The sequence below is a fragment of the Corvus cornix genome, chromosome 2, assembly GCF_000738735.6.
Source record: "Corvus cornix cornix isolate S_Up_H32 chromosome 2, ASM73873v5, whole genome shotgun sequence".
NCBI lineage: Eukaryota > Metazoa > Chordata > Aves > Passeriformes > Corvidae > Corvus > Corvus cornix.
This window is the reverse complement of record NC_046333.1, coordinates 5,414,713-5,442,536: the sequence shown is the minus strand read 5'-3', so window position 1 is coordinate 5,442,536 and position 27,824 is coordinate 5,414,713. Positions and strand designations below refer to the sequence as shown.

General features: G+C 44.2%; 1 protein-coding gene across 2 annotated transcripts in view; it reads left to right on the top strand.

The window, feature by feature from the left end:
* ACVR2B (activin A receptor type 2B) overlaps nt 1-27,824 on the top strand; it is a 104,769-nt gene that overhangs the window by 30,440 nt on the left and 46,505 nt on the right. The window contains exon 1 of one of the 2 annotated variants that reach the window (XM_019283246.3): nt 9,555-9,620. The exons of the other annotated variant lie outside the window; for it this stretch is intronic. Coding sequence (XP_019138791.2) covers nt 9,596-9,620 — 25 coding nt within the window. The 5' untranslated portion in view covers nt 9,555-9,595. Of the gene's footprint in view, nt 1-9,554; nt 9,621-27,824 lie in introns of those variants that run through there. 2 annotated transcript variants of the gene reach the window in all.

Below are 27,824 nucleotides of genomic sequence, written 5' to 3'. Positions count from 1 at the left end.
CATGGCTGAACACCTGCTGTTCCCCAACAGAATAATATGAATTTGCATCAAAAAGGGGTCCCAATCAGTTGTGCTGGCTGCTTTTGAGGAGAGCAGTTGTGTCTGGAGGCATTCTGTTGGGGGAGATGTCTTCCAGTGAAAGCATTTTCCACACAAGGGCCGTGGGGCCCACCCCGCGGCTGGCATTTACTGAGGGGTGGAAATGCTATTTAAATTTCAAATGGCCTCAAGTTTTCACAGTTGCCATGTCAATAGATCAAGTTCCTTGAAATACATTTTAAGCGGAGTTTACACAGAGCCGCGGGAGCCCGCATTGACTCCAAGGGCTGCCTTTATTGTGCCTCCAGCAGCGGTAAGTCAATATGGCACATTGAAAGCAGCCCTGCTCTGCTGCTCAGTGAAAGTTAGCAAATTCCCCCCGTCTCCTTCCAACTCCTTTTTTTGGGTAGCAGCATGTTTAACTAGCTGAAATGGTCTTTTTTTTCCCCACTTCTTTCTTCTCTTTCTGACTTGTTTCAGCAAGGCGGTAATTAGATCAGACTACCAAACTCATCACATCTTCCAAATGCCTGTCCAGGAATGGCTGAAAAACTGGAGTTTTCAGCCATTCCTGAAGGTAACAGGAAAACAAGTGGCTCCAGGACAGTGCTGATAACGGCAGGCAGTTGCTTAGTACAGAACAATAGAAAATAAAACTTGGAAAACAAGACAGGCCAGAAGAGTGGTCATATTTCATTGTAGGAGGTGATGAAGGTTACACAGCTGTTGTTCCAGGAACAACATCCTCTGGGAATGACCTGATCTGACCCTCCCTCCAACTGTTACCCTTACCTAATCATAACTCTCACTCATGTATCTTCCCCCCCTATCCAAAATAGCTCCAAGCAGGTTTGGGGCTTGCAGCAGTTGTGGGTTATGGGCAGAGACTGCTGGAGATGGGGTTGTCTCCAAAGACGAGGTAGGATGGACGTGGCTGCTCCTGGGAAAGGCTTGAGATGTTGCCATTAACTTCCCCAGCTGGTCCATCAGGGTGTGAATGTACCTGACACAAATGTCATGGGTTAGAACCACTGGACTTTTTCTGGAGGGATGGTATGTGGAGCAATGCATTGTGCTTCTGCAATGCTGTTGTTCATGGCTGATGCTGGAATCAAATTTTCTCACTGGTCTTCTGGCGTGCGTCCACATTTGGAGCATGCAGTGGGTCTGCAGCACTGCAAACTGTCTTCTTTGATTTCTACAAGGCATATTTGAAACACTTCTGGAGAAGCTGTGTGCCCTTCCCTGTCCATCATCCACTCATTTGTGAAAAACAGTCATTTCTCCTTGGTATGACCACCACACAGGCTGTCCCGAGCACAATGCTCTTCAATTATTTCTCTCTGTGCCTTCCCAGTGGGTAGGTGAACCTGAACATCCCCATCCGTGGTGCGCAGACCGCAGCAGGTTCTGATTTTGAGTTTGGCCTGCTTTGATATTTTACTATCTGCAGTCTTCCCCCTTGTGCTGGAGTAGCCAGTGAGGAAGCTGCAGCAGTCTGGAAGCTGGAGGGTAGGCTTTGAATTTTAAATGCTCTGGTAGGAGCTGTTTTGTTTCTGTTTGGATTGCGCCTACCACTTCTATCCCCTAGTCCTCCCCTGCCAGGATAAATCACTCCTGAGGTGACCACGCATTTCCTGGGGAATACCATTAACTTGAGCAAGCAAAGGCATGACCTGGCACAGTGCCATGTGGTGTTGGGTGTTGATGATTGATCCTTCGATTCTGCAACCCAGGGAATGTTCCTTTTCCTTTCCCAAGGCTCTGGTAAAGCTCTGTGATTGTGGTACCCAAAAAAGCATGGTTAGATTTACATTCAACCAGAAATAGAGGGTAGCATGGCAGAAACATATGTCTTGATTCCTAAATGGGAAAAAAGAAAATATTTAGGAAGGAAAAGCAGTTCTGTGACTAATTATTTTTAATTGTTGTCTTTTTTAAAAAAGATCAAGATTGTTATAGTGCTTCTTTCCCTCCAAAACATCTACAAGTGATCAGGCTACCAAACAGACTAATTAGATGTCAAATAGACTTCAGTTCTTAAATTGGTTTAGTTACACAATGCAAAACATCACATTGGGAAGCAGATGGCGTGTCATTTTTAATATGTCTTGTAACTTGCCTGAAACCACTTCAAAGTTTCCTTAAAGAAAATATTGTTACTACTGACCAAAAGACATGCCACTGAGTAGCTCTCAGCATAACAACAAGATGTTGGGTCAGTGTCTTACAAATATTGTCAGTGCCTTCAGTGGCTTCAAAATAGAGGTATCTATTTAAAGGGGTTTATATTCAGTGGATAAAGAGCTGGTGCTGTCTTAGAAAGTCAGGACCCTTTAATTGGGACACAACTGGACACCAGAAAAAATGAAGGCTATGATATAATTAGTTTTGAAAAATTCTTTCTCTGTGCGCAGACTTTATAGTTCAATTGGCAAGTCTGCAGGGCTGTGCCTTCCTTAGGAATGCCTGTGTTGCCCTGGAATCTAAATGATCCATTGAACAGGAATATGGAGGACAAGAAACCCTGCAGCAGAGGGGGGAGCCCTTACCCTCGTTTGCAAAAACATGAAAATGGCCCAATATCGTGTAACTCGAGTCATTATAGCATTAATAAAAACAGCATTAAGTGCTGCCAGGCTGTTCCATTACAACCTTAATTACAGAAAGAGTAGGAAATGAGTGTTTGGGTGAAAAACAGCATTAGGATGGTGGTGGAGATTAAGCAATACCAAATTGGAGGGAGAGCTGCGCTCCAGTGATCAAAGCTAGGAGATAACCTCAGTTGTATTTCAAATCCATCCCCCAAGCTATGCTTCGGTGGCTTTGGAAGGGGTTTTAGTCACATGGGTAGAAAGGTCCATGAGATACTGACAATAGCAATGAAAACGAAGTCAGTAGTATATGAAGGGATGAGGGGTTTTTTTAATAGGCTCTAATATATATGAAATGTCAGTTTAAGTATCCTCAGATGATTTAATGCTGGAAGAAACACTTCTTTCCATTATAGGTTTCACTAAATATTTTTAGAAGAGTATTGGTTTGCGTTGGGGTGAAAAATAGAAAATAAATCAGTGTAGCCAAAATAAGGCGGAGAGTTTAATTTCTCTCTGATATTCTTCTTTCATACACAGCTATTAGTTTCTTCTTAGTTACTTAAAATTCCGTTTTCTAAAGGAAAGTGATAAATGCAAAGAATTAGTTTGAAATTAGTATCTTAACGAGTTGTGCAAACTTTGGAAATATCTTCTTTGAGCACAAAATAATAAAAAAACTAACAAAAAATAGTGGAATTTCCTCCCTCCCTCCCTTCCATCCCAATCTCTTAAATGGCAGGAGGAGCAGGGTAAGCTTGCCATGGGGCATCCTCATATCAAGGATTCTTAATTGCATAAGAGTCTACTAATTTAATATATGAACAAATACCAAACCCATTAATTGTGTTGATTTAAAACCTATTTCCCCTCTTTTCTTTCTGCTTCCTCCTCCCCAAATCTTTTTACATATCCATCCTATCGGCAACAGACCACTGTTTGTGAATTTGGGTGATGTACTGACCTTTTTTGGAGTTGGGAGGCTGTGGCTTGCACGGTGAGGGCTGCTTTAGGAGGAGTTTGGATGCCTTGGAGGTGGGGGATGCTTTTTGCTGGGATGAGGTGTGGTCTAAAACCGCTGTTGGATGTAGGACCTTTGTTCATCCTCCTGTGGAAAGAGGAAAACCAGGTAGCATAACACCTTCCCTGGGAAGGGAAGAGGGGAGATGGCACTTTTGAGTTATTTTCACACCCTTTAGTCCCCCTGCTGGTTACACAGCTTTTAATTAACCTCATTAGGGGTGTACAGGGCCTCAATCAATCTCTGGGCGATTGCTCCCAAGGATGTCTTGCTTAGGGACTCTCCGATAAGTGAGTTTGGCACCAGAATGTGCTGAAGATCTTTGTCTGTGATGCTAATTGCTTGTGTCATTCCTCTCCCTGCTGCCAGCTATGCAAGGTTCTGGAGGTTTTCCTGAGCAGCAGAGAGTTTCTTTGGAAAGAAAACAACCTTGCTTATACTTTTGATCATTTTATGTGATTGGTTGTGGTTGGTTTTCGGTGCTGCTTGGGGGGATTGGAGGAAGTGGTAGAAGTTTGGAGAGGAAGCCCATGTGGACTTAGTAGGGAGCTGGGGGGTTTGGAGGGTTCTTCTCACCTTTAGGTACTTTAGAAAAATCTGTTTCTAAAATAAATTAAAGAAACAAAGATGTAAATCAAAAGAAGTAATGAGCAGGATTGCTTGCCCTTGGTTCTTTGTGCTTTCCCCAAAATGGGGGTGTGTGACAACATGGAGCTGCATCAAGGTCATGAAGTTTTGCAGAATAGCAACCAAGTGGAAGAGAAGGCAAAAGTAAACACAGAAAAAGACTGGAGTTAGTTTAGTTTTTTGATGGAAAATGGCCATCCATGGTGCCTTTGTTGCACGCAACTTTCTATCGAGTGCAAATCACATCATAACCTTTTATCCAGCTCTTGGAATCACTTTGTTTTTTTGGTGCCTGTTTGGTTTTGTCCAATGTGGTTTTGTGGGCCCATCCACATTTTTACTAAGGATTTACAGGTCTTGGGGAGCACCTTTTAATAATACTGGCAATAGAGCAATAGACTTGCTTTTATTTGCTGCTTCCCTAGACCCTTCATAAACAGTCTGTGCATCAATACCTTCAAAGTCCTCATCCCTTGAATTATGGTTTTGAGAATTTGGATCAAATAGATTTTGATCCATTCAGTTCTCCTTTTTTAAAGTCAGAGCAAAACTGGGAATTTAATTTTTTTACAAAGGGGTTACAGAAACTTTCAGCACAATCATAGTTTTTTACCTCGCTGTGGGAGTAAAGAGCCTTTAAGAGAAATCTGGTGGGGGGGCGGGTTCTGGGGTGCCTTTGCTGTTGAGTAAGTGTGGGTGTTTTCTCACCTTCCTGGTGGCACTGGATTACTGGCTTTGTGTTACTCTGGAAGAGGAAAAGGTGTTGGAGAGGAAGCAAGGAGCATCTCTATTGCCCATCTCACATGCTGAACCCTACCTTGCTTGCTATTCTAACTACAGAAGCTTTACTTCGCTGTTTGTTTGCATGGAGGTTCAACTCTCACAAGTAGCCCCTTGATCATACATGCAAATTTCAGTAACTAATTTTTGTTTACTCGATATCAAAAAAAATCCACCCTTTTAGCAGCCTCCCTTGGTGGCCTGCAGAAGAATGGGAAGGCCCCCTATTTCCCCCATTTTATTTTCCATAAAATGCCAGGATTTTGAACAGAAAACCTGACAAGTCGTTTCCTATCATGCATTGTAATTATCTATTATAATAGGGAATAAAGGATTAATTAGTTTTCAAGCTGCAGATATGATTTAATTAGTTTTCAAGCTGTATCTGAAACACCTGTCTTGGCAAAATCAAAGTGTTTTCGTTTGAGGGAGAAAAAATAGGGGAGTGGGAAGGAAGGATGGGGTCTCTGATGTTTGCTGACCTGGGGGGGTTGTTCCCCCATTTTCCACCCTTTATGAGGTGTGATGTGTTTTTTAAATGCCCAATTTATAATGTTTAGTTGCTCTCATGTGCACATGCTTGCTCAGGACACATCATTGCCAGTTCCTGCCACTCTTCCCCAAAATCAAAGAAATTTTGAGTGTTCTCTATAGGACGCATGTTCTGTCTCCAGGGATGTCACAGCAAAGGGCCAAAACCCTGTGGTTTTTGTGAAAACCTCAGCTCCAGTCACTTTGCTGGGAGAGGCCAAAGTAGTGGTCACAAAACTCTCCTCTGGTCATTGATTTGGGGGCAGTGCAATGCTGAGTGGCCAAAGGATGTTTTTGGTGTATGTGAACAGCTGAAGTCTCCATTGCAGGCAGCAGTGCCATTCCATTGGGATTAAACATGATTTGGGAGGAAAATGGGTGCAAACCATGAGGACTGAGGGATGGGTTTTATTGTGGCATCACTGCTAGCACCTGGCACTGGAGGGATGGTGCAGGCAGGTGAAGCCCCTGCTGCAGCTTCTCTTGGGGCCAGCTCTTCCTAGGACTGAAACTGCAGCCTCTCTACTGCCTTTCCCTTCCAAAACAAAAATAATAGTTATAACAGTAGTAGTAGTAGTAGTAATAATAATAGCAATAACAACGTGAACCACAACAGTAACAGTAATAAAGGATGTATTGTAATATATATAGTATCTATTACATCTATATTATATGTTTTATACAGTGTTTGTAATTATTATTTTTATTAATATTATGATCATCATTATTATCAAAATCTGCAAGGAACTAAGCTGGTTCTTCCTCTCTCCCCCAACAAAACCGTATTTCAGAGTCACTCTCTCCCCCAACAAACCATATTTCAGAGTCACTCCCTCCAAAGAGGTGTGCAAAGGAACGAGAGTTTTGCTTTTTGGAGGTGAGAAAAACAAACCATTTCTGAAGAAAAAAGCTGCTTTTTTTAAAAATTCAGTATCTGTTTTTCCTGGCGCATATATTTTTTTTTCTCTCTCTCCATCTTCCTTTCTCCCCCCCACCCCCAATTTTAATTTGAATCCTGCCTTGTGGAGCAGCTCTCCCTCCCCAGGCAGGCGCAGGGTGCAGCGTGCTTCCCTCCTGTAGTAGTAGTAAAGGTCACGCTTCCCTGCGGTGGCTTTTTTGGCTGGGTTATTTTTAACTCGGATCAGCCCATCCGCGCTTCTCCCTCTCCCTTGCACCGCGCTCTCCCACTTCAGGGTCTGCGGGAGCAGAGCAACGAGCCGACTCCACTTGAGTTTATTTTCCTGTTGTTATTATTTTATATTTTTTAAAATTTATTTTTGGGTTCCTCTTCTTTTCTTTCCTTTTTTTTTTTTTTTTTTTTTTTTTTTTGTTTTTGTTGTTGTTTTTTTTTTTTTTTTGGAACCGCTGGGGCTCTGCGGTTGGGTTGCGCCTGGGTGCTCGCCAGCAGCTATAAATAGCTGTTGTGTACAAGCAAGAAGTGCCTGAATGAGGTTGAGCGGCAGGAAAGGAAAAGCCCCTTTTGGCTTCCAGCTGGCTGCCGGCCAAGCAGCGCATTGCTTCAGCAGATGAGTGTTTTGAGGTAGCGTGGGAAGGAGAGAGCAGTGAGTAAGATGGTCTTTCTCCGGTTAGAGGTGTGTGCGGATGTCTCCGTGTGTGTGTCTTTTGTTGGGCTCTGATTTTATGAATGGCTGCCTGCGGGCAGGGTGGCTGGTGATGCTTCGGGCGGCCTTGGTCCCTCGGGCCTCGGGAAGCACGTGAGGATGCTCTGGAGGATCCCTGGTGAAGTGGTGCCGGGTTGGGAAGCAGGTAGGTGATTTTACAACTGCTTCTGATGTCACTCAAGTTTCTTCTGCCTTTTTTCTTCTGGTCTGGAAACGCTGCGTTTGAACTGGGGCGTTGCACGTGTGGATGGGTGTCCCAGGCTTCTCAGGACAGCCCAAGATCCCAGTGGGTTTTGGACTTCCAAGCACGGGAAGTGGGAATGGTCCCTCTGCAGCAAAAGGGATGGGACTGCCATGCACTGCTCCCTTGTCCCCCATCATCTCTGGGGCTGAGCTGTTGGTTGGGTACCCCAAAGAGCACTCACAACCCCAAACCTGCTGCTGAGGCTCTTCCCATCCAGGGGATGGTGACGACTTCTTCAATTACTATGGCACCCAGGTACAACTGAGGCTGTGCAAATAGACTAGAAGGAAACACTCAAAATCAATGCTTCATAAATACATTTTTCCCCTCAGTGCATAGATAACTGATTTTTAATCAAAGACTTTTTAAAAGAAGACTTTTATCTCTTTTTCTCTTTATATATGTATTAAAGAAGCAAGTAAAAAGCACTTTTAAGTGCCATATAGAAGCACGGATTAAATGCCAGTTACTATCGAATTAAATGAATTTTTATCAGAACACTTAGAGACGCTTTTTCAATAAAGACTGAATTGGAATGGGGAACACCTGACTTCCCTCAGTCCAGTTCTCTCAGCTCCACTGAAAGGCTTCCTAGGAAAACCACAGCTCAGCCTGGAGAGCCTGCCAGGTTTGTGGGAAGGAAAGAGGATGAGGAGAGTTGGGGGTCTTTGGCTTTCACGTTTAAAACCAATAAAAACTGCACAAAATTTCTTTTTTTTTTTGGATTTGCTAAATTTTAGTCTGAAATTTGAATATTTCAATGAGTTATGACAAACTAAAACCAGGTGCGAAAAGTAGAAATTTAGGGAATTTTTCACTTTTCCCTCTCTTTATGATAGTTTGTTTGCAAACTCAGTGAGAAACATTTATGATAGAAGAATACGATGTCTAAGAAGTACAGTTAATGATTTACTCAACTAGGTAAGATTTCCTTAAAACTTTCAAACTGATGAATTAACACTGCAAAAAAAAAGAGCAGGACGTTAGGGATCAACTGATCAGCTGATGATGGCAGCACTGGATTTTAATAGTGATGATAATGAGGAAATGATTGCTTGTGAGGCAGGACAATAGAATCAAGTGTTTATGGTTGCCTGTGCTGTGTCCTGATGTGATTTAGCAGTTGTTGTCACCAGAATAACCTCAGATCCTCCACAATGTGCTTCAGAAAAGCTATACACTGTGGGGTTTGCATTCTTAAATATTTTGGGGACTTTCCCTTTTTTTATGTTGGTTTTTTCTTTGTTTGAAGCTTCCTGCTAATTGTGTTGACCATCCTGCAATGCGGGTAATGCAGTGTTAATTTAAAAAAAAGAAATCAATCTCCTTCTTTCTGGTTTCATAGCTGTTCAAATGCTATAACTGCGTTGTGTTGCTGGATCATTTTTTCTTTTCCTTCTGTAATTGAATAGTCTCAAAATGCAGGAATGACACTCTATTTATTTGAACTGTTTAGAGGAAAATTAATAGGGCTATTTTTATGATTGGTCTTTTGTGTCATGGTCTTATTTTTCACTATCTGATTTATGTGGCTAGAGTAAAAGGACAAAAGAAAATCAGCCTCATTTGAATTGCTGATATTTCTTTTATAGAGGTTTAGGTTGGGATTTTGTAATTTCTGCTTTTGGATCATGACACAGAGAGCTCCAAGCAGGAGGACCTGAAACACGAAGTTTCTTTTGTGCTGTTGTGATGTCAGGGCTGCTTTCATCTCCCAAGGTGAAATGTAAAATGCTGCAAAATGCAGGATTGGTTGAGAGACCCAGGGATGCTCCCCACCCCCCCCCTTCTAAATTCTTCAGGTGTCTGGATCAGAGTGGGACCCTCAGGAGGGAATGGGATGGGGTGGGAGTTGGTGGCTGGAAATGCCATTAGGCGAATTTGAGTGAAGGTCGCCAGAGCCCTCTCTTAAACTCAAGTGAAGGTTGCAACCCGCAACTCCTGGTGGGGCACTGTCCTTTTGAGGCTCCAGGATTGCTCCCAGATGGAACCCAGACGTGGAGGGCTGGCTTTCCACTTTGGAAAAGGAACAATTTGTTCTGCACGGTGGTGTTTGCTCATGCTGGTCAGAGATCAAACGTCAGGCTGAGCTGGGAGTTTGCAAGGGACTGTTTGGAGAGTCTGTAAAGAAGTGGACATGGGGGCACCTCCTTCCCGACCAGGTTTGATCCTTCTCCTGGGCTATGTTTTCTGCCTGATGCTGGCTCTGGGGGTGGGGGAGGTGTTTTAGAGGTGCTGCTGCATTTGTTTGAGCAAACACAGGGTTTGGGTGGGGAGAGTGCATTGGTAGCTGGAGATTAGTGACTGCCCGGCCATGTGTGTCTGTGCTGGGGACTCGCAGTGCCGAGACAACGGAGTGGCTCGAACCTCTGGAATGGGACAGGGGGCTGATGTCCCTGGCAGTGCTAAGGGGCGGGTGATTCCTCAAACCCAGCCCTTACTTGGCTGCACCCAGCTTATCTTCTCACCCCTCTCTTAGCAGAGGAGTAAAGCACGAAGTCCCACACTTTGTTTGTTTCGCCCGTGGTGAGCAGCTCTGCTTTGATATGATCCATTTAAAATGCTGAAAGTTCCTTTTTCTCAGCCCTTTGCCTTAGAGATGATTTGAAGCAGACAGATATCATCAGCTTGTGGTTCTGCCCCTTTCCTCCCCTTTCCTGGTGTGAAGGTCTGTGAGGACACTGAGGGGGTGCAAAGGGACTGGCCGCCCCTCCAGGGGCTCCCCGGCATCGCTGCCGTGCTGAGCCTCATCCAGAGGTCACCAATGCATCCTCGCCTTCTCTGGCAACAAGAACTCCAGTGTCCAGAGGGACACTCTTATCTCTGTGATAAAATGCTATTTATGTGGAGGGTTTTATTCTTGTTGTTTTGGTTTGTTTTGTTTTGGTTTGGTTTTTTTGTTAGGTGTTTTTTTTTTTTTTGACAAATAGCTTTCTTACAGTCACAACTCTGGAAGAGTTAAATCATCCAGCTTTAAGGAACATGAGCCAAGCGAGGCTTTTTGCTGCCTGGTCCCTGGGAGCTCCCTCTCATCGGTGGCCTTGGCTTGTTTGTGGAACCGTAGCTGATAGGGAAGTGTTGTTCTCTAATAAACGAGAGATAGCGACTAAGGAGATGTTAAGAGCAGAAGGTGCCACATGAGAAACAAACACCCAAAGCACTTTGGGGGCTGCTGGCAGTGATTGCCTTCCTGTGTGGACTTTGGTTCATTCCTGGGTTGCACAGTTCATGGACCACATCAGGGTGTTAGGAAGTTACTGCTGTCTCTGGGGCCAAACCCTTCTTTTTGCTGATTGTGGCACAATGCCTCCACATTTTACATTGGTTTTGTTTGTTTGTTTGTTTTTTTACTGTATTGAGGCATTTTAAGTTAAAACCTGGCATCATAAGAGGATTTTTTTTTTTCTCTAAGCATCTATGCTCATAGTTAGGAGCTGAAAACCTTCTGCTTGAGGTGGTGCAATGCACCCAAGTTTCACCGCTCCAGAAGGGGATTCACATTTCCTGGTGCAGCTTGGAAGGTCATGCATCAGTGGTGAGAGGCTGAAACCACACTGCTTGTTTGAATGACAGGCAAAACAAAGTACGAGACTTCATGTTTAACTCCTCTGCTAAGCCAGAAAAAAGGGGAATGAAAAGATAAACTTGTTCCTCTTCAAAGACCCTATGGCCATATTGGTTTTATAGATGTTATAGCCATACTTGAGGGCCACTTTTGCTTCATCCTGTTGATGAGAGGAAGGATGAAACAGTTATCAGACATGCCGGGCACGTGGAAAGTCCTGGGTTGATCCACTGCTCTCTTGCTCATTTTCCCCAGAGTCCTCCATAAGTCACTTTGTCTTCCAGCGCCTCAACCCCATGCCTGTAGCCAAAGAAAACACTTTCCAGCTGCCCTGGGAGGCTGGAAGTGATGTATCAGTGTTTGTGGGGTACTCAAATAATAGATATAATAATTAAAAACTAATGCATTATTAATAGTTTATTAATAATAAATAGCAATCACGAATGAATAATTATAAGAAAAATAAGTACACAAATAATAGTTTAAGGAGCAATTATGTACTCACCCAGCATGTGCCTTATGAAATTGTCTCCTGGTTATATGCAGATTGCCTCTGTGATAATCCTACATGAGTATAAGGTGTCTTAGGTGATGAGATTGCATGAGTTTGGGTTGGATTGAAGACTTCAAGTGAGTTCAGTGTGCAAAGAGCAAAATGCATCATCCCCAACCAAAAAATCTCTTCTTTATTGCTACTTATGTTTTTACTTATGTGCTTATGTTTTCATATGTGTACGTGCATGGAAGTTATGGAGAGGGGTTTGTGGGGTTATTTCAGCAGTAAAAGCATTGCTGGATACTTTCTCTGTTTGAACTTCGGAGTATGAGATTGCACATCTCAAAACCACAACTCTGTGCAAAGGAGCATATTGGTGTGTACGGTGTAGTTAGAAGTATAATTAGCCTTCTAATTAACGAAAGTCTTGATTTTGACATCTGAAATAGTGTACTGGTGGTAAGGAAGAATACAGGTTGCTATGACAGGGTCGCAGTGTCCCTGGTGACTCTCTGAGAGCTGCTGGTCCCGGGCACTCTGGCAGAGCTGCCATAGGGATCCCAGTGAAATATGTAGGGCAGGGATATGTGCTATTAGGAGAATGATGTAGGCACGGTGCCACGGAGGTAGAGGTTAAATCATTGTGGCCTAATGCAGATTGGCACTAAACCTTGCCAAATTAAATGTTCAACCTTTTCTCTGTCAGAGGTTGCAACCACCGGTGTAATTAAGAAAAAACAGTAATTTTACTCTGAGAGAGAGTTCTGAGAGGTCTTGTGCCTTGAGTTGCAGGAGTGAATAGTGCAAATGTCTGTCAAATTCAAGTGTTCATACTAACAGGTTTTTACCAAAAATGAGCCTGCAGGGAGAATTAATTCTAGTGCCAAGCAGAAGCTTCTGCTGCAAAATGCCATGGCCTAAAGAAATGGAGAAGAATGGAGGGTTGAAAGGAAAGGTAAAACCACTCTTTTCGTTAGTGAGGTGTTAATGATAATGGGCTGCTTGATGGCTGCTTTAGGTGTGTCCGACGGGCTTAGGGTCAGACCCCACCCGCTTCTGGTTTTTCCCATCAGAGAAGATCCTTGGGATAATAGGCTTTGTTTTGAGTCTTGTCTTTCTTCTATCTGTCACTTTCTAACAATTTGGAGCTCTGCTGGTTGTAAACTTGGTTCTAAATTAGCTAGTCTTTAATTTTGTTGCATGTTTTTCTGTGTTCTCCACTGCGTTCTCTAACTCTTCATTTAAAAGGAAGTGTAATGCAGGTCTCCTCTGAGCAGAGGTAGCAATGAAGGGGATTAGAAATAAAACATCTTCTTACTCTTTTCTATTTCTCTCCTGTTTTAACACAGAGGAAACTGGAAGACTTGATTTCTCGTCATAAAAGTGATTTTAAACAGTTGAGCCATTTAAACCAGATTTCATTTTTGGCTTGTTTCTTTGGCATCATCATTCACTCAGACCAGTGAAGTTTACTGGTGACTAGTGTAGCCTCCTGGTCTGGAGAGGCATGAGCTCTGCAGGAGCAGTCGTGCTGGTTTGGTGGCTCAGACATTCATCAGTTTTTATGTTCCTTGTGATGGTGCTATTTTTTATTTTCTTGGAGCTCCTTTCTGCTGTAGCTATTTGGGGTCCTCTCAGCAAACTGTGCAAAACCAAGCACTTCTGCTGCGGTGACTCTGCAATGCTGGAAAGAAATGGTTTGGTTTTTGTGTTGGGATGAGGTGCTGAGTTTCTTATTCTTTTTCTGCCTGGTGAGAAAACAGAGCTGTCCCACTGCAACTGATACTTTCCGTGGCAGAAACAACACAAATGTGTGTGTGGGGATATGGAGGAGAACATCCGCTTTCTGGGGTTAGAGGACCTGTTTCAGTGGGAGAAAATCCATTTCCATGGGCTGGAGGGTCAGTGAAGACTCATCAGAGGTGACAATCTGCTAGTGAGGTGGCAATCAGCCAATCTGAAAGAAATCTTCAACTGGAGTGAGACTCCCAGGAGCCACTTAGTCACTGATAATCAAGCCCAGGCTCAGCAGCTGTGCTGTCCTTTCATCTTTCCAAGATGACCCGAGTGCTGTCACAGATGTTCAGGTATCCTGAAAAATTCCCGATTTAATGACATGGCCCTGACGGCCGCAGCATCAACCCGAGCTCTGCCAGGAACAGCCCCTGTGGGTGTTGTTTGACTTGACAGATTGAAGGTGCTCGTTCAATTAATGCTGCATCATGGTTCTCTTTCAATAACGCGGGAGGTGTCAGCAGTTTTGTTTACAAGCCTCCGTGCTCTCTGCTTTAAGTCATTCCTGACAAAAGGAAGTTTAAATGCTTGCATTGATTCCTGGCTCCGCACTGCAAAATATCCACATGTGGCAAAGACGTGGAGATTTTTCAAAGCAGCCTAAAGGATTTAAAGTGCTTTTAACATCTCGGGCATTGAGCTCCCAGGCCTTGGACCACTGCTTTTAAGCACCCGTGAGTCACAAACAGATTTAGAAGATAAAATGCTGGATGCTACTAGTTCTCTCAGCACATCCTTTGCTTATTTATTCTTTTGGAGAAAGCATGCTGACTAAAATCACCCTTTGTAGTGTTTAGAGATTCATATTCACAGATTTTGGTCTTTCTAAAAAACATGTTGGGTTTTGTAAAGAAAGAGATGGCTTAGAAACAAGATTTCTGGAGACTTTGTTGTAAGTCTCTTCCCTGCCACTGAAGAAGCTACCCAAAAATATAGTCCTTAACAATTTTATATGTGACACATGTAAGAAACTAAGATGCTTTCTAGTTTTCAAGTAACAAGCTTGAAAATAGCAAGGTGGGTTGTGGTTTTAATTTGTGGTTTGGGTTGGGTTGTGTTTTTTTGTAGAAACCCAAGTTTTTAAGAAAACTTGTTAACTCTTTCCACTTTTCTATGGACTCAAAAACATTCCATACTTGAATGCTTCCTTTGAATTTTTTTTTGAAATGTCTGGTTCTGTGTTTCATTCAGACTGTCGTATATTAAGAAGGCCCAGTATTGGAGGAAAAACGTGGAAGGAAAAAAGAAAAAAACCGCCCAGAATTTCAGTGTGAAACCATTTTACATGTCAGATATATTGGAGTTAATTGGCTTTTGTATCATGTTCATCTGCAGTGGATCTACCAAAATAGCCTAGATGATTGCTCTGCTCCGTCTGGTTATTATCTTGCTTGTTGTAATATCCCTGTGCCACGCTGCTGTGGCCAGTGTGGCTGGGAAAAAGCCCGCTGGAGATTCCCGAAGATCTGCTCTGTGATATGTTACCAGCTTGTCAGAGGCTCACTTGACAAATTGAAAATTAGCCAAATGCTTTTTCCAAGCTGAAAGTAGCCCGAGATGATGTCTATGCATCATACCTAAGAGCTCTTTTGAGTTCCTTAAGGTGCCTGACTCCAAATACTCCTCAGATTATTAATAGTGCCCTAATAAACCTGGAGAGTGATCCTATAAATTCAACATGTTCGGAGGTCAAACAGTGAAGTCAATATTAATTAATAGTCAAATGCAGTGTTTTATTTCATGTAATCAGCCTCCAGACAGTCTGAGCAGTCTTGGAGGTTAGTTACGCTCAAAGAGTGGGAGCGATGCCAGGGTGTCCCATGCTCCATCACTATAAAATACCAAATAATCTGGAGCTGTTGCATGCAATAGCTGAAGATTTAATGTACCTCCTGAAATGCTCTGTGCTCCTTCATAAGGGGTGGTAGGAGCGATGTGCTGGTGGACCTTGAGGTGGTTTCTTGTTGCCCTCTCCGCCAAAGTGAAACAACAACTCAAGAAGCTGGTTTTATTATGAGGGCAGGAGAGGGGTGCAAAAACCCAGGGGTTGGGGTGACCTCAGGTGGTCGGAAGGTTCAGTGGCTTTGTGGTGGCAGCTCCAAGGCAGAAGTTTGCAGGGGGAAAGGAAGGACACATGAAGAAGCTCTGCACTCGTAGCACAGATGGGAAAGGAGAGGGGCTCCACAGAGAGGGAAGGTGTAGATGAGGTGCTTGGGGATGTGGTTCATGGGTGGGCCTGGCAGTGCTGGGCTCATGGTTGGACTGATCTTAGAGGTCCTTTCCAACCTTAATAAGTCTATGATTCTCAGTGAATGCCCTGATGCCAAGTCTGGTATAAACTAAATTACTTCAAATTTGTTTAACATGCACTACTGGGAATATTTAAAAGAGTAAAATGCTATTTTGAGGAGACTGTCAGATTACTGTGCTCAAAAGCCATTTCATTCATTCCATTAATTTGGAGGAGTGATTTATAGATTATTCTGCCTTTCAATAGCTGATCTGCCACTTCTGAAAATTCCTCATAAACTTTTCTCCTTTGCCTGGCTGGTAGTTGACATCTCACCTGATTTTCACCGTGGTGTAGAGTCACCCTTGGTGGACAAGGGTGTGTGATCCCAACAACTCATTGCAGGATGTTTAATAATAAAAAGCCCATCTTGTCCAAAAGTTCTGCCTTCACTCATTTTCACACTACCTCAAAACTACAATGTGCTGCAAATGCCACCCTCCAACCCCAAAAAGGGCTGAGGGGGAAGAAAGGAAGACAAAAGGATATCTGCTAGGCTGATGCACAGATTCCCCTTAGCCAAGGATATTTGACAGTGCAAAGACGGATGCTTCATCCAGGTGTTTGTATTTTCGCCTCAATCCATTATTAGTGTGAATTAAGATACCTTTTGGCTCCCATCTCTCCTCCAAGCGACAGGCTTCTCATAAGTTATTTATGTGGGATGTGTCACCTTATTAATTATATTCCCATATAACCTGACGAGGCTGATACAAAGTGTTCCCTGGCGTGAGGAGGATTCATGTGTGATGGAGCTGTGCTGGATCCATGGTGCTCATCTGCAAACCTACACCGTACTTCATTCTTGGGGGAAAAAAAAGTAAAAAAAATTTGCAGAGATTTGTGGCCAGATAACCCAGGCAATGCTTCATTTTTGTGGAAGGAAAAAAAAGAGATTTGTGGCCAGTGAAAGGTTTACTATTGAATTTTTAAAATACCATGTATACACACATGCACACTTAAAGAGAATACATGAATATAAAATAAACATATATTCACCGCCAGTGCTAGTTATGGTACATTAGTGTTTTAATTCGATTTAAATACATTTTGCTTGCCATCCCTTGCAGCTGGAGTTGCAGTCTCCAGGTTGCAGTGTCTACAGTGAAGTCCTCCCCTATGGGGCAGCTGGGTGCAGGGTAGAGTTGAGCATGTTGGTTCTTCCAAAGCAAAACTTTCCTCTCTTTTCATGTATTCTACTGTTGAAGCTGCTCAATTCACTCCAAGAGCATGAAATTTTGACTGAAGCCATCCTATGTCCCAGTTTTGGTCCCTGCTTAGTGGAGCACATGTTGTTATTCTTGTTTGGACCCAGCATGTATTAATTTATATTGCCTTAATATCATGGCTAAGGCCTTTGCTGAAAGAGGTGGACTAAAGCATGTGGTCTGAATGCTCTGAACTGGTTGTTTTTAATGACATTAACCAGATGTTAGGCAGCCTTTGAGGGGGACATGTGTAGATGGAATGTAGCAGTGACATCTTTCTATCAGCTTTTCTAACAGTTCGAGGACACAGTTGTTTATCACCCACATTTTTATATCCAGGTGAAATAAATGTTCCAGGTTTTAGCTATTTTTCAAGAAAATTGTCTAAGTCCTTTGCCATATCTTGGGCTTTCCTTCCATGAGCTCTTCTTATCCCAAGTATTTCCTGAAAGGTGTTTGTTGATGGCACTGCGTCTCTGCCCTCTCTGTTCCTGCTCAGCCTTTTGATATTGGTGCCAACTCCAATGGATGGACTTTTTGAAGGTGACGTGTGTTCCTACAGCTGTCCCAAGTAAAGGCTGCTGGCTTGTGAGAGCTCTGCTCTGCCATCATCTTGGCCAGATGTTTTCTCCCATCTGGACTGTCTGGGGTTTTGGGGTACAAAGCCCAGCTGCCAGGTGGAGCTGCAGGAGGCATTGCCCCATGGGTCAGCCCTCCAGCAACCCGTTCAGCAAACCTCTGGTGGATGGGGCATCCCAGAGCTCGTGCAATCCTGCAGGCTTCTACAGCTGCTGCCTTTTCCCACCTTTTTTTATTAATAGCACTTGGATTTCATCTCAGGCTGTAATGGATTTTGTGCGGTTGAGAATCTTCACTCAAAGGTGCCTCATTGTCAGCTTCTCCTCGGCCACAGAAGTGCTTTCTCATTCTGGCCACATGCAGTTTTTAGCCTAAAACATCTGAGTTTTGAGTGTGTACTGTCAAGCACGTCTCAAGACTTTTTGGTTGGCAAAGCACGTGTGCACCGAGCACCGAATGGTCCAGCATTACAGTGGGTTTTCTTTTAATGCTAAATAATCAAAATGGTTTAGCTTGATCCCTTCTGTCTACACAGTGTAAAAGCAGGAGAAATAACCAGAGATCAAATAATTTATTTGTGAGATGGGCTTTTGGGGTGTGTTTTTTTCCTTTTAATCCAGGGGGTGAAAGATCAGTCTTGGCTTTGTTGGGGATGAAGGTGTGTTCCTGTGGGGGGGGGGTTTAGATTTAGCTGCAATCTGGTAGGTCTTCTCATGAGAAAACTGTCTGCTTCGTCTTCCCTGTAGTGTTTCTTGCTCTATTTTTGTTGTTGTTGTTTGGCTGGGTTTTTTAAGTGTGTGCCTTCATAGAATCATAGCATGGTTTGGGTTAGAAGGGACCTAAAAGATCATCTACCATCCTGCCATGGACAGAGACACTTCTCACTAGACCAGGTTGCTTCCACAAAGCCTAGAAGCTTGAGCATCTTTTAGTTTCAGTTTAAACATGTGCTTACGTGCTGCTTTGGGTATTTGGATTGAGGATTGAGCCCTGAGCTGCCACTTTCCCTGAGAATTCGTCTAAAAAATTATCACAAACCTCCAGGTTTTTTCAGCTACACCTGTGACATGAGTAAATAAATAGCTCAGTGTTTAATACCTTCCAAAACTATATCCAATAACCCTTGTTGATCAGACAGGGGTATTTTGGGTGAGACCATCCACCCATCTGGTATTTTTTTCACTGATATCACAGTGCTTGTACTTGAGATTTTTATTGCTGTAGCTACATCAGCCAGGGATGGATCAGCCACAATGCTGGGGGAACTGTTGGGTGATTAAATATCTGCTTTTCAAGCAAATTCCTCTGTTGTAGGATAGGTTTGAATGGATGGAGCTTGATTAATGCCCACAACTGAGTTTGGGCATTCATGCCTGAACTCCAAGTGTCACTTTCATGACAGGGAGAAGCAAAAAAGCAGTGTCAGGAGCTGGTTTAACTGGTGAAGTGTTGGTGTTGAGTGAGAGGAAGGTGATGGTGGGTGGGAGTCTGGGGTGTCCACCCTGGCTGTGCTTTGTTCTCCAGCCTGGCAAAGATTTTGTAGGCTTCAGCCATAAAAAAATAATACTTAAATACCTCAGTATCTGGTCAGGTCTGAGCCTTAGAGCTGATTTCTTAAAGGATGTTGGACCCCTTGTGTGATTGTTGGGTTTAAGTGATATCTGCCCAGGCACATCCAAGTTTGGTCTTCCATCTTCATCCTTGTTTTTTTCCTGAGTGCTGAGAGGCTTTGGGTGGGATGCTGAGATACCCTTTCTCCAAAGGGGTTCCTCCTGTGTTTGTAGGGGAGGTTGAGTGCAGGTGCAGAGAGAGGATTTAATGCCGATGCATCCTCCATCAAAATTTGTATTGAATGGACACAGGGCTCACTGAACTCCCCTAATCTCTGGCTTGTGTGGCTGAGTGATAGAGACAGCCTTGGCCTACTTTGAAGAGAGGAAGGGAATGTGTAAGGGGAAGCAGGAGCTGGAGTTGCTAGGGAAACACGAGCAGGGATGCTCGCATGGCTCTCACCTGATCCCTGCCACAGCAGCTCCATGATGCAGGTTCCCTTTCATACGAATGTCATGTGGCCTCCTGGGTGAACTCACGGTCACAAAAAGCTGCTGGAATTGTCCCAAGGCTTGAGGGGCAGCATTGGTGCCCAGCAGGAGTCCCCCAAAGAGCTGGGGTTTACACAATCAGCCCCATGAGTGCTCTGGGGACACCCTACCCATTGGCATCACAGCTGGTCCCCGAGGGTTGTGCTGGGGAATGAGGCAATTAGGGATTTGCTCCTTCTGGGATTGCTTTTGGGGAATTGCCAATTCTCCCTTGCTAGGAAGGAATGCAGCATGTTCAGTGATTTCTTCACTTATGCCCATGTTGTGGGAGATGGGGATGATGCTGAACCCCTCTGGGGTGTCCCCGTTTTCATCACTCTTACAATTGTTCTCATTTGTTCCCCTGAACTTCAAGTCCTGGAGTGCTTTCCTGTTTGAGTAATTAGTGCCAGGCCATGCACCTTGTGCTTAGCACACCCCATACTAGGAAAGATGACTTCCATTGAATTTATGATTATGCAGGTATTTTATTCCTTGCAAATGTTTTATTTATTGCAATGGTTATTGATAGCTGCACTTACCAATTCTGTTGAGGCAAAACAACCTTCTACAACTGCTTTTTTTATTTGTGCATATGGAATAAAAATCAATCCTGGCAAACATTCGAATATCTGGATTCCTCTTGGCTTCCCCACCTGGTAAAATTTAATAATAGCTTGTAAATGTTTTCGTCAGCTGCTCCTCTGTTCTTTAATTGAGCGCAGATGAATCTTGAATGAGTAGTTTTTGTATGACTGGGTGGTTTTTTTTCATGTTTAAGCAGCAATCCGTTCAGTTTAAGCAGCGAGCGCTTTTGGGAGACGGATGTGGGACTGTTTGTAGTGTGATTATTTCCTAAAGTTTGGAATGAAACAGTTCAGGAGGAAAGCAATTGAAACTTTTCCTGTGCTGGTGGGTTCCTTGGGAAGCAGCCGGTACCATGCAGGAATTAGAAGCAGCTGGCTTTGCTTTATAACTAATCAAGGGAGTGATTATCTTGTGATAATCTTGCCCCCTTCATCTCTTATTGCATGAGTAAACACAACTCCAGTTTGCATACTTTGAGTTTGGCCTTCCACCTTCACTACCAGAGATGAAAATTCAAGTGTGCTGGGATGAGCCGCCCCTCCATCAGCTCTGCCTGGCGTCATCCCTGTCGCCCTGGGATGGTGCAAGGAGGGGATGAGCTGGGCTGGCTGTGCCAAGAGCAGTGATGGAGCCTGGTGCCAGCTCATGGATGAGCTGTCCCTGACTCAGCTGAGCAGGGACCACGTTTTCACAGCCAAAAAGCCATGTGGGGAGAAGGTGGGTGCTGCAGGGCTCCAGCTGTGCTCCATGAACGGTTCTTTCTGTGACATCTGGACAGAGGCTGCTGCTTTAACTTTCAAACAGAAGAGAGGGACCAATTAACAGGTGGAAAGGCCCCTGCTAAGTGTGTGGGGCTTGCACTGTGGTGCTGCAGAGTCAATGTCTCGAGTTCAGTGGCGTGGCACTGGGTGAGATGAGCTCAGATTAGCGGAACTCCTGTCCCTAAGAGCCTTGGTTGCATCTGAACTTGCAATGGGCCTGAGAGGCAGCTGGCATGCACATGATGGGCTTTGGGGCCAAGCCTCAAATCCCTCTTGGCCAGCTCACCTGAGTGCTGCCATCAGGTCGGCATTGCCACTTCCATGGATCCCAGCACCTCGGGCTGGGATTTGCCTTTCCAGGCTGCTCGTAGGCCCTGTTTAAAAGGAAGGAGAAGGCATGTCTAAATAGAAGGCTCTGCATTCATCTCTATTTTATTCCTTCCCCTGCAGTATTTTCCTGCTGGGAAGGTGAAACCATGAGCTGGAAGGATCTGGCTCCCTGCTTGTCAGCGGCGCCGGCGTGGCCAGTTTGCTCGCCTGGAGGCGGGGGACACTCGGTGTCAGCTCCTGTTCAAAATACATTTGGTTTCTAAATTGAGACAGGGATCCTGCACAAACACTTGGCATAGGTGAGCTGGAAAAAGGTTTTAAGGGTAAGCAGGTTATTTATACTCTGTCTTGCGTGTCCAGCCTGTGTTTGTGCTGCTAAGTCATTTATGTTTATTTTAGTGAGAAAGACTTCTGCCATAAATACTGCTCTAAGCAGCAGTCAGCAGCAAGAGCAGGGCGCTGTAGGATGCAGGGGCCAGTGTGGATGGAGGAATATGGCTGGGAAGCGGGTTTTAAATAGGATTTAGACCCTTTCCAAGGACCACATCCTGCACTAAGAGGTTAAAGTGGGCTGGGTGGTGCAGAGCCTCCACTCTCCATCCCTTGGCAGCTTAATTTTCAACACTGGAAAGATTTTCAGGCACCTTGGGCTGGGAGAAATCACAGGTTCATGCATATGATAATTTTTAGCAGGTATTGGCCCTGCTCATATGGCAATGATCCCACTTGTGAAGTCCCTGGAAAACACTGTGTAATATACATTTTCCTCCCTGGGACATAGGTATGAAGAGGCCATTCGGCACTCAGATGAGTAAAAGGGGTTTGGAGATGCCTCTTGGTACAGGGGTGGAGAAAAACATTTTGAAATCTGTGGGGTATTAAAGAAAATTTCTGTCTTCCTGTAAAATGTCAGCAGGACATTTATCCTCACATTTGTCTCATGGAGTCTAGAGTGGGAAAGAGTTAAATGCCTTCTCACATGTGTTCATTGCCACAGCCTTAAGGAGCTTTCCTGTCTTCAAGAAATAAACGTAGCACGTGTTCAGCTAAAAATACTGCAGGAGGAATGCTTCCTTGGCCACAGCCCCGATGTGGCAGAGCAGCTGTGAGTCGCGGGATTTTGTTTGTTTTTAAACTTCATCTGTCTTCAAAGTGATGCTGTTGCGGGGTGTTAGAAGAGCAAAAGTCCCTGTTGACCTTTGTTTGCATCCTCTGATGGACATGGAGTAGGACTTCTTGGCAGCTATTTGCAACATGAGTTGGAGGAGGCTGTTGGCTTTGTTTGCTGCTGCCTGCAAAAGCAGAAAACCTGGAGGTTACTGGGATGAGTTGAACTTCGGTAGCTGCAGGATGGAGCACCGTGAGGTTGCTCCTCAGTGTGATAATCTGCTGCTGCACAGAGGTGGAGGGTGAGGAGAAGGGTCTCAGCCTAACTTTTTGCAGGAATCAGTCTGTGACACCAAAACTTCCTCTTCTAGCAAGGTGCCCAGTTTGCTGTGTTAATGGGCAAAATGAATATTGACCCTGAGAATTGACTGTCTTCCTCTGGCTGTGTTTGCTTCTGATCAGTTCACCTCTCTTGAAAAGTCAAACTGCTCCCGTGCATGTCTCAGTCGGGTGGGATTTCTTACATTTGGCTTAACCTTCTGCTCTAGGGCCTTTTACCCCTGCAGGTAATTCCAGTTTAGTGTTTCTGTTCTTAAACTTGTAGTGTGGGGTCATTGCTTCCTTGATAAATGAGTGGTGTGGGATGGGGCGTCCTGGGCAGCTGGGATGACTCTGCAGGTGGATGCTGCTGCTCATTAACGTGAAGGTGCTGGGAAGCTGCACTCCAGGACTGGCATGTCCCTGGCATGTCCCATGTTCCCACTCCCAGACAGATCATTTTAAACGATGCTTCACTTTGCATTTTTGTAAAAGCAACCCTCCCTTCTTTTTTTCTTTTTTCTTTATCTCATTTTTTTTTCTCTTTTCCTTTTCTATTTTTTTTTCCATTGCTGTCCAGTCATTTGCCCACCACTCCAAATCCCAATTGAGACCTGATGCTGAGGGCCAGATGAAGCAGCGAATGTATTCAGCCCGATGATTTCCACATGAGCAGGGCTCTGTGCCGGTGAAAGATGTGAACTCATTGCAGAAACCTCCCAAGAACAAAGCTTTGGAGAAAGAATCAACCTTATTAGCACATTTAAGGAGAAAGGGGGTTTGTCACTGTATCAGTTTATGCTTCAGCACATTAGCGTTGTAAATCTCTTTGTGGAAGGATTGATTTAAAAACTGTATTTGTTTTCCCCTTTTTTAAAACCCAGAAAGAAAAAAATCAAATCTCCAGCACACTAGTTTGCTGCAAATCTTTTAAGACAAGTTTGTGGGGTTTGATGGTTTGAAGCCTCCTGCAGTTAAAATGATTTTTTTTCCCAAGCAATCTTTTGGTTTCCCAAGTATTCTTCTGGCCTTTTCACTTGAAAAGGAAAGGCAAACTTTCATGAATTGAGCAGGGGCACTCTTTGAACGAAGTGAGGGTCAGTGCTTCTCCAGGCTTTTCTTCCCATTGTTTGAAGAATACACTGAGGATGGTAGGAGCAGATGTGCTGCTTCTATTTGGGCTTATTTTGGCCCTAGTATGGATATATTCGAGCTGCCATTGCATTAATTCCTCCCATGGTTGCTGTGGCTTAGTCTGTGTTCCTTTGTAAACACAGAACAAGCATCTTCTGACAAAGAGTTGGTGCTTTACATTGACACAATCTTGTTAAAAAACAATAAAAAAAGGTGAAAAATATTGGTGGAAGGAAAAATCAGTGGAGAATCTCTCTGTTCTGTGATTTATGCTGTGGAATATACACCCTGCACTCGTGACCCCTGGCAGAGGTGTATCAGCCACACAGTCCTGCTGCAGCTTGGATGGGCAACCTTGGCCAGCTGTGTTAGTGACTGAGGGCGAGCATGCATCATGCAGCCATTGACTGCTGAATGTGACACGTTTTTTGTAATAGTACCTGCCACAGGGATTGAATTCCAGGGGGGAGGGAAAAAAAAAAGTGGAAGTTGAAGGAGATTGCATTTAAAAACGTGCATGTGATCTGTCTGTATTCCATACTATACAGGAGGATGAGCCATGCTTTGAACACTAGACTGCTAATTTTGCTTGGCCAGTGGCTCTCAATTTAACTATGCTATAAATGAAATGGAGAATGGACACTTACGGGAATGAATGTTTCAATGTTAACAAAAAAACCCCTCTTGTTTGGGGGTAGAGAGTAAGCAGTCTGGCTTTGGAACAGAGATGCTACAGTAATTAAAGGCATCCAGAAACCTGGCAGATTTTTTGCTGTTGGGGGGAAATCCTTCAAAGAGAGGCTTGATTCTGGCTACATAAATTGATATGAAAACCTCTGCCTTTAGTTACAGAGGTGTCACCCTCAGCTGGGCTCTGTCCCTATCATGGAAGTACTGCTATATCACTGTATGTTATAGCTGGATTCCTGCTTTTAAGGGAGGTGTCCTCTCATGGGCACACATCGTTGCAATCACTGCTTCAAGGACAGTATCTCTTTCATGAGGATCATATCTCTTTCACCTTCTGAATCTCTCATCCTCTTGAAACAGAGCAATTGTTTAGTGGGGAATGTAAAGTACGCACTCATCTCGCCAGTAACAATGGAGGTGGTTTGTTTTGGTTGAGGAAAAATACATATAATGCATAAAATACATATAATTGCTCACCTATTCTCCCTTTCTGTCCCATTATCTCACCTTGCTCACACAGGAGTGTGGGATGTGGTTTACCCAGGGGGGAGGGCAGAGCTGGGCTCGGGTCGGTGCCACCTGAGGCAGCTGTGGGAAATCCCTCTTGCATGAGCAGTGGCTCCAAAGAGGCAGATCATGGTCTGCTTGTCCCTGTGTAACAGGCAAGGAATGATCTTTACCCCATGAAATGCCCACGTGGAAAATCTGTGACACATGTCTCCCTCTTCCCCAGAGGGGGATAGACTGGAAAGAAATCTTGGTCTGCTCTGCTGGAGCTGCCTTTGCTGCAGCCCCTCCTAATTCAGCCTCGTCATGAGGAAATTACTGCTTTGCACCTGATGCATTGTCAAAAAATACCCACTTGCAACGAGGCTGGATTAACCATGACATTTTACAAGGCCAGCTGGGAGGAATGCTTTGTGATTAAGTGAAGCTCATTTCTAATGAGCCCTGTGCTTTACTTTCCAAAATATCTAATTTTTGGAGGGTGGGGTGCGTATTTCTCACTTTCTTTCCAACCAGCACATTTTAAAAACTGCAACCAGTCAAACCTACTTGATTTCCCTGGTCAAGCAGAGCTGGAGAGATGCTATCTTCAGCAGGATTTATGATATATCTGTGTGCTTGGAATTTGCTGTGTGATACTCAGCCATAGGCTGACCATTCAGGGAAGTGTTGGGATGACAAAAGGAATTACCCAGCAGAAGCTTAGTGTGACGGGCTTGAGTGTTAAGGTTGAAGAGGACTGTGATGCACTAATTTAACCTTCTACTTAGCAGGGACAGAGGAACTTGATCTTCTGTTACCTGCAACCTGTCTTTTTTGTGCTGGATGCCTAAAATCCATTCCAAGATAAGAGTCTACTTAAGCCTTTAAGATTGCTTAGCAGTCAGTTGAGCTGCAAAATGCATGGGTCTGCTAAGGAGCAGAATCATAGTGGGTAAATCAATTCCAAATCCTGCAGAGATGCCCATGATGTGGCAGAGGCTGTTGTTACCAACAGAAAGATCTGCTGAAGGAATGGGACCAAGAAACCTAATATCCATTCTGGAGTTTCAGTTGAAAACCATCTGCTTGAGTTCTCCTGCTAGTCCAGCGTGAGAAGATAGTGTGGGGAGAAGTTGTGTCCCTCCTCTCTAAGTGGAAGATGGAAATAAGAATCAGGAGATAGAAATCTTTCATCCTGTGATAATGAAGACATCTTCCATTCTAGGATAGTGAGATGAGGTAATATAGCATTGAAGAAAATACCTGGAATGCACATTTAGCTGATTTCTCTGATAAAAAAGGTCATTCCTTAATCTCTTACTGAGGATGCCCTGAGTTTGGGATTCCTATTGTGCCCCAGAAAACATCTTGCAGATTCATTGGGCTTCCCTGTGTGCTGAAAAGCACGAGAAAGAGTTGCTGGCTTTCTAACACTGCTGCAGCGTGCTCGGTTCTTGCCATCCCTTAGGTGGATGGTTTGCAAGGGGGGATTTCCCAAAAGCACATGATATTGACTCAGCCCTACTTCCAGAATCTAAGGGAAATATCTGCTGAGGCACTTGGAAACACCTCTTGGGGTTGCTCAGGTCCGTGGGGATTTCCACATGTGCTTTGATCTTTCTGTCTGCAGCTTTTTACAACAAAGATTTTGTGGAGAGCAGATAGTCAGCATTCCTGAAGACTTTTAATTTCTGTTCTGCAGCAGCTCTTAGCACGTTTTGCCTTTATGGTGATCATTCTTAGAAGTGAAGACCCCCATCCAAGGCAGCTTCAGCACAGGGAGACACACAGAGCATCCCTGGAGCTGCATGTGAGATTTCCAGTACAGATAAAATCAAGGCAGTGGCTTTCTGGTTTGCAAACTCTCCTAGATGATGAGCAAGAGGATGGCCTGCAGAAGGGGACAGGGCAGGAGTATGGCAATTTGGATGCAACCATGTCTTGATGCTAAAACAACTAATGCAGTGGAGAAGGTGTCCCTGTCCTGAGCGCTGTGCTCTTTGAGTCTCTAGGAAGGTGGGTTGCCAGTGAAATCACCAGTGAAATCACCAGTGAAATTACATCCACGTGAGGCTTTCCTCCAGTGACATGAACCTGCCTTGTGCTGCTGCCAACAGCTCCTTGGATGCTGCTTTGGGCAGAGCTCTTTGGACTGCTGTTGTAATGCTCTGGCTCAGCACGCCCCGTGTTTGCCTACCTGGTTTAAAGTGTTACTAGCTCCTGAATGGAGAAACTATCTGCAGGAACTCAATAGCTTCCCTGCTTTTCAGCAGTGCAGCTTTTAGGAAGTGGCTGCCACAGATGTAGTCACATGAGCTGTTGAAATTAAAATGCAATATGAATTTAATGTGAAATAGCTGCTCCCAAATGGCTGCATCCATCTAGATATTCCTAATCTGGAGTGGGGATTAATTTTTAATCTGTTTTATTTCACTGCAATATATCCACGAAGCTAAATTGAAACAAAACAGTATTATTCCAGTATAAACACGCTCGCCTGTGAGTATTGAGAAGGAACAGGAGCCTGAGCAGCTCTGCTGGAACAGCTCCATGTGTGCACAAGCCACGAACCCATTGCAGGCAGCACTCAGCTGCTGCAGTTGTAAGAAGGAACCCATGATGTGGAAAATCCCTTGCAGATGATACGTCAGTCACACCTGAGGGTCAGTCACACCTGAGGATCAGCCAGGAGGGAGAGATAACAAGCAGCACTTTTCCTCCCCAGTCGAAGGTGTGCAGCTTGTAAAAACTTGAGTAAATCTGGAAATAAGATGCTGGGACTTACTGGGGAATTGCAGTGAGGGGAACAAGTGGTTTTAATGTTGGAGAACACAAAGTAAAAACAGTTGAAAAAACAGAAATGGGAGCTGGTGCTCCTGATCTTGATCAGTGTTTTAAAAGCAGCAAGGTTAATCAAATTCCTTGCAAAGCAGCAT